Genomic DNA, 10,890 nt, shown 5'->3' on the forward strand with positions numbered 1-10,890 from the left:
TCTTGTAGACCAGGCTGGTCTCGAACTCACAGAGATCCACCTGCCTCTGCCTCCCAAGTGCTGGGATTAAAGGCGTGCGCCACCACCGCCAGGCCAAGAATGTTATTTCTTATGAAGGATGTATGACTCAATTCTACTTCTTTTGTTTTTTTTGTCATTTCTGAGTGTTATGTGCTGACAGCAATGGCCTATGATCGCTATGCGGCCATTTGCAATCCACTCTTATATAACATTACTATGTCTCCTAAGGTGTGTTCTTACCTCATGCTTGGTTCATATTTGATGGGGTTTTCTGGTGCCATGATCCACACAGGATGTGTCCTAAGACTCACCTTCTGTGACAGAAATACCATCAACCACTATTTTTGTGACCTCCTCCCTTTACTACAGCTCTCCTGCACAAGAACCTATGTCAATGAGATAGAGCTGTTCATTGTAGCAGGAAAAGACATCATTGTGCCCATGGTCATCATCTTTACCTCCTATGGCTTCATCCTCTCCAGCATTCTCAAAATAAGTTCTACTGAAGGGAGATCCAAAACCTTCAGCACTTGTAGCTCCCACATAATTGCTGTTTCTCTGTTTTTTGGCTCATGTGCATTCATGTATCTAAAACCCTCTTCAGCTGGGTCTATGGATCAGGGAAAAATATCTTCTGTATTTTATAACATTGTGGTCCCCATGATGAACCCATTAATATATAGCCTTAGGAACAAAGATGTCAAAATTGCTTTGAAAAAAACTCTAACCAGAAGAAAGTTTTAAGCACAACTTGATATCTTTTTAATTGTGGGTATATCACCAACAGTTAGTGCATATTTGTCAATATATTTTTGTATATTCCTCTCTGTATTTTTTTCATATCATGGAGGAAAGAATTTGTAACTTGTTCTTTTTAGTAGGTTTGTTATCTGGCATTGAAAAGCTTTGGTCCTTCATTATTTTGTCAGTTTGACAACATAAGTAAGTAAATGACTTTTTCTTTTTCATTGATGTCAGACTGCATTCTCAAAAATATTAATGCTTCTAACAAGTCCTAAAAAGGATTACATAAATAAAAAATGTCATTGGATGATGTGGTCCTTATTTGTCAATTTTTTAGTAGTGAGCTAAATAATCTATCTCTGCTGCTCTTTTTCTTCTTTGGATGACCATAGGTCATTTTGATGTCATGTCTACCATGATCTCTTTCTTTCACCACTGGCTATTAAATATAACCCACATCACAGCTATGATACAATGCACTGAAATTTTTTTTGTCAGTGATTGTATATTTACTTTGCAAAGACAAATTAAAAATATTTGGTTTATTTCGCTAATATTTGTAAAAAGAAACTAAAACTATTTAGTTGTTTTTCCTTTAGTTGTTTTAGTTGCTTGTATGTGTTTGTGTGTGTGTGTGTGTGTACCTTCTCTAACAAATTCTACCCACCTCCTTTAACACAAGGTCTTACATTGTTCTTTAGTATACAAATAATGCTAGACGAGGTATCCAAAGGCACTGTAGGGATCGTCTTGTCTCTGCTTTCCTAATACTAGTTATGAATGCACATGACACCAAACCAGCATAAACGAATTGGTTCTAAGGATATAGCTGTGGTATTTTTACTCTCAAGGCACATGTTTTGTCAACTGATCCATTTCCCTAATCATTATTAACATTTGCATTTGAAATCTAAAAAAGTATGGGTAATTACATACAAAACAGAGATATCCTTTATTCAACTGAGCACAACTACTACTATTACTAATACTACTGCCTCTGCTACTGCTGTCACTACTACTTGAGAGACACAATCACTTTGAAGATGGCACAGTTGATGGTTAAACTGAAATTATAGGATTCATCTTTGCCTGTGTATGAGAAAACAGATGATTTTGCATTAATCAGAAAGTTTAGGCTTTCAATTTACAGTGAAAAAATTATCTTCCTACTAAACATATAATAAAATGTTCTTGTCATATCCTGAATAGATTTGATATATTTTTTTCTATTAGTAAGCTGCTAGTGTTGGTTAGTATAAGTAATATATGACTATGACCAGCTACCATCTGATGGAAGATTAACCAAGTCAAAAGAAGTAACGTTAAGTGTCCTATGTTTTACTTTCTCAACCCTCCCTAGTTATTAAAGCCTCCTTGTTCTCCTATATATTTCTATGTTACACTCTACTATATTATATTACACATATTAGCCATTCATCCTCCACTCTGATGAAGGCTGAGAGTAATAATAGTTTAAGAGCACAAACATGCACATGTAGAAATGCAAGTAAGATGCTCATTTATCAAAATATCAGTGATAAATTCTACCCTGGGCCTGTGATCTCCCCAGAGATTGGATTTAAACCAGGATTACATTTTTTTTTTTTTTTTTTGGTTTTTTGAGACAGGGTTTCTTTGTGGCTTTGGAGCCTATCCTGGAACTAGCTCTGTAGACCAGGCTGGTCTCAAACTCACAGAGACCCGCCTGCCTCTGCCTCCAGGATTACATTTTTGGCATGTATTACTTGCAACAGAGTTGGCCTCATGTCAAATTATAAAGTATCTTTTAACCATTCCCATGGCCCCTCTAGTATCAAACCACTATTAAAATAGTGAGTATATTTTGCCCACTTGGTCAATATAGCATCCTACTGACTATATAACTTGACAAGGCTGTTAATTTGTTTGTTTCACTAGCAGCCTAGCTATCTCTACTGGTTCCAACTTGATTTCTCTTTGACCTGTGTGAAAAATGTATGGTTTTTCAGTACAGGGATCTTTCTCTCTGTTGCTTGTAGGGAGATGTTATCAACTAAAAAAAATCTTTTATTACTTAGGAAGTTTTGATGAGGGGCAGGGCAACAATTCCTAGGGAGTTATCCTATACCTGATAGTGGGATTATCATTTTTTAAAAAAAAATTGTGCCAGGTTTGTTTGTTTTCTTGGTTTTTTTTTCTTGTTGTATATTCTGACTGTTAATTTTTTATTGGGTGTATGACTGACAAATATTTTCCCCCAGACTGAGTGTTTGCTCTTCTGTACAGGAATGATTTAATATATGAGGTTCCATTAATCGCTTTTGAGACTAATTGATGAACAAATGCGTTCCACCTCAGAAATCCCTTTTTCACAGCCATGTCAAATGTAGTGTTCTCCTTATAGTTTCTTATTGCACACTGGGATCTTTTGTCTGATAATTTTGCACTGTGATAGCTTGTTTTAGTTTAATTCTTCTACTTTGGGAATTGGGGTTTTTCCCAACACCATTGCTTTAGGATGCCATCTTTCCTTGAGTCTTTTAATAAGACTTTCAAAAGGCTACCTGTGCTATTTATGAGTCCATACTCCCTTCCCTACCCTAGATTCTGCTGACATCCCATTTTGACCCTTCATGTTCTATTATTCCCCTTTTACCACTTTATATCACTACTTTCTAGGTCTGATCCCTTGAGAAGCAATTTTTTCTCTATTTGATTTTAAAAAATTTTATTAGCTAATTATAGTCAGTAATAGGTGTCGTACTATGAGAGACAAGATTGAAATGAGTGGAAATCTTTACTTTGATCTTGTTGTGAAAGACAAGAGATCTCAGTCATTATAATGGTCATTAGAGATTATGATATATTCTGCTTCATAATTAACATTTATCATGTTGTTATAGCTCCAGTATACCTTTATTTTGCTTTTTTAAAGGAAATTATGTTGGATTTTTTCATAGGATTCTTCTATGTCCACTGACATACATTTGATAATGTAATGTTATAACATATTAATATGTTTGATTTAAGAAATGTTTAGCTTTGTTGAGATGTCATTCTCACACTGTTATTTCTTCTTTCGTTGCAATTAGGATATTTACTGACCCATGTGAAAATCACCATACTAAATTTCATTACTGCATTATCACCACAAAGTAAATATTAGATCTATTTGCAGCCAATTTTGTTTCTTTAATTTCTATCACTACCAGCACCAGAAAACAATATTTTTTCTATTTTTATAGATTTTTTTATTGTTCTGGAAAATGATAAATATTAAGTGAAATGACATTGTATGTTGACTTTTCTGATTAACATTTATAATGTAACTGATATACTAAGTGTTCATTGATTTTAAAACCAGTATGTTATTCTTTGTTAAATTAAATATATGGGTGTGTATACACATTTTGTTCATAACTAATTAATTGGTTTACATTTGAGAAAATTTCACCTTTTCTTTTTTATGAATATTGATTTTATGAACATCTGGGTACTTTGTAGAGATAAATGCATTATGTGGACATGCATATTCAGTGCTTATTAGTACATATTTAAATTTCCTACTTGCTATGCTATGTTCTTTTTAATACATTTTTAGTGATATTTATTGAGCTCTACATTTTTCTCTGCTCCCCTTCTTGCCTCTCCCCTCCCTCCTCAATCCTCTCCCAAGGTCCCCATGCTCCCAATTTACTCAGGAGATCTTGGCTTTCTATACTTTCTACTTCCCATGTAGATTAGATCTAAGTAAGTCTCTCTTAGTGTCTGCATTCTTGTCTAAGTTATCTGGTATTGTGGGTTGTAGGCTGGCTTTTTTTGTTTTATGTTTAAAAACTACCTGTGAGTGAGTACATATGATAATTGCCTTTCTGTGTCTGGGTTACCTCACTCAAAATAATGTTTTCAGCTCCATCCATTTTCCTGCAAAACTCGAGCTGTCATCATTTTTTTCTGCTGTGTAGTATTCCATTATGTAAATTTATCACATTTTCCTTATCCATTCTTCTATCAAGGGGCATTAGGTTGTTTTCATGTTCTAGCTATGACAAACAAAGCTGCTATGAACATAGTTGAGCACATGCCCTTGTGGCACAATTGAGCACCATTTGGATATATACCCCAAAAGTGGTATTGCTGGGTCTTGAGGAATGTTGTTTCCTAATTTTCTGAGGAATTGTCACACTGACATCCAAAGGGTTGCACCAGCTTGCATTCCCACCAGCAGCAATGCAGAAGTGTTCCCTTATCCCCACAACCTCTCCAGCATAAGTTGTCATCAGTATTTTTGATCTTGGCCATTCTTGCAGGTGTAAGATGGAATCTCAGAGTTGTTTTGATTTACATTTCTCTGATGACTAAGGATTTTGAACATCAAATCCAAATGGATCAAAGACCTCTTCATAAAGCCAGCCACACTGAACCTAATAGAAGAGAAAGTGGGAAGTACACTTGAATGCATTGGCACAGGGAACCACTTCCTAAATATAATCCCAGCAGCACAGACAATGAGAGAAACAAATGGGACCTCTTGAAACTGAAAAGCTTCTGTAAAGCAAAGGACATGATCAACCAAGACAAAACGACAGGCTACAGAATGGGAAAAGATCTTCACTAACCCCACATCAGACAGAGATCTCATCTCCATTTAATTGATGCAAATTGGTTAGTTTTTATTTTCATTGATTATATAATGAAAGACCCATATATATATAATAGGTCTTTTAATAAATGATTTTGAAAAAAAACAGGAGGAGTATATGAATAGGTTCAAACAGAGGAAAGGGGGACAGTTTATGTTGTAATTATGACCTCAAAAAGTAAAAAGACCTATTTAGAAATACATTGAATCTGTGTTTGTCTTGGAATTTTCTCTTCATGTTTGTCTACTACTTTTAAGTTTTCCAGTGTTTCATTTACATCTTTAATACAATTTATATTGATTTTTTTTACAGAAAAAGTATATAAATCCCTTTATTTACAAGTGGATAGGAAGTCTTGTGGCATTTGTGTGTCTTTTTTCCTTATTATTGTCTTTTTTTATCTTTTTAAAAACTTTTTCAGAATAGATATTATGTTGTCTATATTGACCACAAGCTAGTAGCCAAGGACAACTTGAACTCCTGACCTTTTATGCAGGCTCTAAAGTGAGGAGGTTTTAGGCATACGTCTCCAGGCCTAACTCTAGCAACAACAACAGTTCACAGAATTTATCTTTTCTGTGACATAGAAAAAAAAAACACACAATACACTTTATACCAAAGTTTAGAAAGCTCAAATGTGTTCATGGGTACCACTTCTTCTTCTCTTCCTAATCCACCAATAGGCATTTATGCCTGTTCTAATGATTAGCTGTACTCTACTCCATTTCAAAGATAACTGCCTATGTCTAGGATTTTTGAGAAAGGAATAATCTAATCTTTCTAATGAGATAAAAACCTATATTTGACATAGGATATTTTAAACTATTGATAAATAAATCAAGAAATGGCTCATTCATAATGTCAATAGGATTTATATTTATGGATTGATTGTCTATTATTTTCACTATTTTCTATTATGTAGTGATTTATATAACTAATTTTATATTTTTTTCTATTTTATTAACAAACAATAGAATGGAAGACACAATCTTTCATAATTTTTATTTTAAAAATGCATACATTAGTTAAATAGGTTATATCAATAAATCCCTGCATTACATACTACATTTCTACAAAGTGTATATATGTTGTTAAACTTATTTATAAAGTGCCATATATAAGAAGTAAACTGGAAACTAAGGGAGAAATATTATGTAAGTATTGAAATTACTTAGCAATAATGGAAAATTTTGAATGTGACTTGAATGTTTGGGGATCTTGCTCAAAGGGACACCTCATGCTTGGCACCAATGACTTTCTGATCTTCATCTTAAGTAATGAAGACAAAAAACAATAATACTTTTGCCAAGTGATTTGGGGAACACACAGTATAGATAATAGTTTAGGTATTTTGCTGCATTCCAAGGGGAAAAACTGATATAATAGTAAGGAATATTGGGAATAGACTCTGTGGAAACTTCCATTAAGAATGGAGGAACAAAAAGAAAAGAAAACAACACAAGAGATTTCCCTTAAGCTATCAAGTTTTATAGTGAGATGGGGTTCAATGTTTGCTCAAGAACAGAAGCACAGTCCCTAAAGACTTGATGTTTCTTAAATGCCAAGTCCCTAAGAAACAAAAGGTACATTCTGCCTAGCATGTAAACAGCATACCTCTTGTCTTTTTATATCTGGTGTCTGTGTCCTCAGAGGAAAATGAGAAAACGTCTACTTTGTTAATAGCCGAGTGTATTATGGTAGTGAACTATGCAAACTTTCTGATGTCTTATCTGGTGGTAAGTGTGATAAAAAGAAGATATCATTTCAAGTGATTAAGGTATATTTGATAAATTATGACAAATTATTAGCAATTCCAGTGTATATAAAAATTAATTTTGTGTTGTACCCTTTTGGAAACAAAGGTTTGAGGCTGAAAAGATGGTTCAGTTAAGAGCACTGGCTGTTCTACCAGAGGACCTGGGTTCAATTCCCAGCACCCATATGACAACTTACAACTGTTTGTAACTCAAATTTCTGGGAATCTGACACCTTCACAGCAATGCACATAAAATTCTAAATGATTTATTTAAAAAAGAATCAATGTTTTTAAACCTTCAGAGACTTTCAGAAGGCTATAATCACAACTGGGTAAAGAAATGAGATGTAACCTTTTCTGTCATGATGATGTAAGTTAAAATATCCTAATGCCTGACTCCACTTTTTTCTTAACACCTTTATTGATATAGCTTCAACATCTATAAATGATAAATTACTGAGGACACAAAGGTTCTGGTAGCACAGATCACTGGAGAAACCAGGAATATTAAGCATGTAGAGATCTCTCCTGGAGGAGATAAAATAACTCTTTTCTGTTCAGTAGGCTGGGGTTTGATATTGATAATAACTTGGTGAACTTTGGACTATCTGTGGAGGTAGAACTTGAACTCATCTACTCTTTGCTATAAAGGCAGACCTCACAGAATACCCCAAAACATTTATCCTAGACTCTTCCTTCCCTATATTTCAGTTAATATAGCCCATCATTAGGGGGGATATCACATGTATGTTATAGCTTACTGACCTGCATGCCATCTTGGTCACAGACCACACTAGATTTTAGGCCCTCCTGTTATAGAGCCCACCCTCAAGGTCACATGTACTTTAAAGGGAGTTTCTAAGTAGTCTCTTTAAGCTTTATTATGTACATGTTATTAACATTATTCTTCTCTGGAAACCAGAATTGGGAATGATTATTGCCTGGAAGCTTTCCCCCAAATTGTTCTGTGTTTTAAATATGCTGCCCATAAATTGCCCAAGTCTGATACAGATTGACAAAGTGAATCTGGACTAAATTTTCATTCTCATTTTTTTTGCGGATAACTGCCTGCATTGTCATTTGCAGGATCCTCCTCTGTAAAGGTACATGTTACAATTGCTTTGAAACATTTATTAATTGTAAAGTTATTTAAATGGATATTTTTCAAAAATGCCTTTTTCCTATAAAGGCTTGCCTTTTGAGGTTTTTAATATATGTACATGACAGTAATATAATTTAAAATGTTATTCTTTATTGAAAATCAAAGCATATACCATTCTTAATTATTTTAACTTGTTGAAATTTTTTCTGCAGACTTAACTGCATTTCTCATTTGAATCATTGTGCCATTTAACATGCAGTGCTTGATTTCCAATCTCTTGAACCCCTTCCATGAATGCTCTAATATTTCTTTATGAATGTAACTGTTTATATTGTACGTACTGAAAAGGTATTGCTTTGTTTCCATTTAGTGTCTTGGATTTTAGGCTTATGAAGTAGCTTGACATTGAAGTCCAAGGATCTCATGAGTGCCCTTTCATTTCATATTATATAATTCTAGGAATGATGAAATTCCCAAAAGAGTATCCTGGGAAAAGATACAGGGTATTGAAAGAATTTGAAGCAACACAAGTATTACAATGTAGCACTCATTAAATTGCACCTCTAAGACCATCTCACAATTCTTTCTAGATGAATATGAATGGTGGTTGTAGCAACCATGGGATTTTATTCCCAGCCTCTGATTCAAGCCAAAGCTTATATTTGAAACAATGTCAGAAGTCCTGATGCCACCACAGTTATGTCTGAATGAGGTTAGATCGAGGTTGCAACAGGTTCTCCATGTATCTACCAATGATTGAAACTATGACAAAATGATGAGATGAGGATTGAGAATTAACAAATATGTGTCCTGCCTACTTGTATTTGGATATCTGAGTAGCCATACTAGAAAGTGACAGCAAAGACAACAGCTTTTGGATTGTTGGTGATTACTTTAGTTATCTTTTAACTGTCTAGAATGGGTAAATGTCACTCTACATCATGATAGCATGAACAGTAATTTCTGTGAACTCAGATATTTAGGCATTCCTATCATGTAGTTAACAAATGTAATAGAAGCTATGCCAGTAATATTTTTTGGTCTCATAATGTCACAATATACATTTGTGTTTACAGATTATCTTAAAGAAAAATGGGACCGAAGAATGGTTCTTTGGTGACTGAATTCATTCTACTGGGATTGACAAATGACCCTGATCTGCAATTACCACTGTTCTTATTGTTTCTGTTAATATATACAACCACAGCACTGGGGAATTTGGCTTTGATCATTTTAATTGTGCTTAATTCTCACCTTCACACCCCCATGTACTTTTTCCTCTTTAACTTGTCTTGCATTGACCTCTGTTATTCCTCTGCAATTACACCAAAAATGCTGATGAACTTCTTAGTAAGGAAGAATGTTATCTCCTACAATGGATGCATGACCCAGCTGTATTTCTTCTGTTTTTTTGCCATTTGTGAATGCTGTGTTCTGACATCAATGGCTTATGATCGTTATGTGGCTATCTGTAATCCACTCTTGTATAACGTTACCATGTCCCCCAAAGCGTGTTCCTATCTTATGCTTGGTTCATACATAATGGGATTTTCTGGTGCCATGATCCATACTGGATGCACTTTAAGACTGACCTTCTGTGACGGTAATATCATCAACCACTATTTCTGTGATCTTTTCCCTTTGCTGCAGCTCTCTTGCACAAGCACTTATGCCAACGAAATAGAAATTCTTATTGTAGGAGGGAAAGATATCATTATAACCAGTATTATCATCTTTACCTCTTATGGCTTCATCCTCTCTAACATCCTTCAAATGAGATCCACTGCAGGCATATACAAAGCCTTTAGTACCTGCAGCTCCCACATTCTTGCTGTTTCTCTATTCTTTGGATCATGTGCATTTATGTATCTCAAACCCTCCTCAGCTGGATCTATGGATCAGGGAAAAATATCTTCTGTCTTTTACACCATTGTGGTTCCCATGATGAACCCTTTAATTTACAGCCTGAGAAACAAGGATGTCAAAGTTGCCCTGAGAAAAACCTTTCACAGGAGGCACCTTTAAACAAATTAAAATGTTTAGCACTATAGATTTGTCAATGAGCATTTTCATGGCTATGATAAAAACTACCTTTTGATTTATCTTTTTAAAAATGTTGATGATTGGTAGAATATTGAGACATTTTTGTCCCTCCGGATGTTTTGATATAAATATCCTTTGATTTTATACTGCTGGCAAAGTCTTTTTCATCATTTTTACTAAGAATAACAATAACTAATTATACCTCTTTTGTGATTGTCCTTATTGGATGTATCCCCAAAATAAAAAATTATCTGTCAATAGTTATATAAAGTACTCCTTCATTGTCCATGTATCTATTGGCAAGACGATTCTTATTTGTCTATGTAATAAAATGTGAAGCAGATTCATTTTTACCCTTTCTTGGGCACAAGTGTGTCCCTTTGTATACAAGTGCTTAATGATCCAAGGGTTTTTATTAACTGGCTATTCAAAACAACCTACATGTGAGTTTTAAATAATATGTAATTGACATTATTATGTTAGTCAGTTATGTTACATTTATTTCATAAATAATAACTAGTTAATTTTATAAATAATGCATTATGTATATATATACATATATATGCTGTATGCAACGCTACAGATTATACTTCCTCTCCTCT

At 34.2% G+C, this 10,890-nt stretch overlaps 2 protein-coding genes across 3 annotated transcripts in view; both read left to right on the top strand.

Annotated features, from left to right (window-relative positions):
* LOC101981247 (olfactory receptor 145-like) overlaps positions 1–765 on the top strand; it is a 1,161-nt gene extending 396 nt beyond the window's left edge. Inside the window, 2 exon segments of the mRNA XM_026779320.1 lie at positions 93–146; positions 148–765. Of these exon segments, the coding sequence (XP_026635121.1) occupies positions 93–146; positions 148–765 (672 nt within the window).
* A 5,112-nt stretch (positions 766–5,877) lies between these two features.
* On the top strand, positions 5,878–10,270 carry LOC101998194 (olfactory receptor 8B3-like). 2 transcript variants are annotated; one of them, XM_005347471.2, is made up of 2 exons: positions 5,878–5,891; positions 9,334–10,270. In XM_005347471.2, exons 1-2 carry the CDS (start codon positions 5,878–5,880, stop codon positions 10,268–10,270), a joined length of 951 nt encoding a protein of 316 aa, XP_005347528.2. The 2 variants fall into 2 exon arrangements, with proteins under 2 accessions (XP_005347528.2, XP_013201640.1); XM_013346186.1 differs by lacking the exon at positions 5,878–5,891 and adding an exon at positions 7,266–7,286 and having other exon boundaries at positions 9,350–10,270.
* The last annotated feature ends 620 nt before the right edge of the window (positions 10,271–10,890 follow it).

The sequence above is a fragment of the Microtus ochrogaster genome, chromosome 5 (genome assembly GCF_000317375.1).
Source record: "Microtus ochrogaster isolate Prairie Vole_2 chromosome 5, MicOch1.0, whole genome shotgun sequence".
In the NCBI taxonomy this organism is placed as follows: Eukaryota; Metazoa; Chordata; class Mammalia; order Rodentia; family Cricetidae; genus Microtus; species Microtus ochrogaster.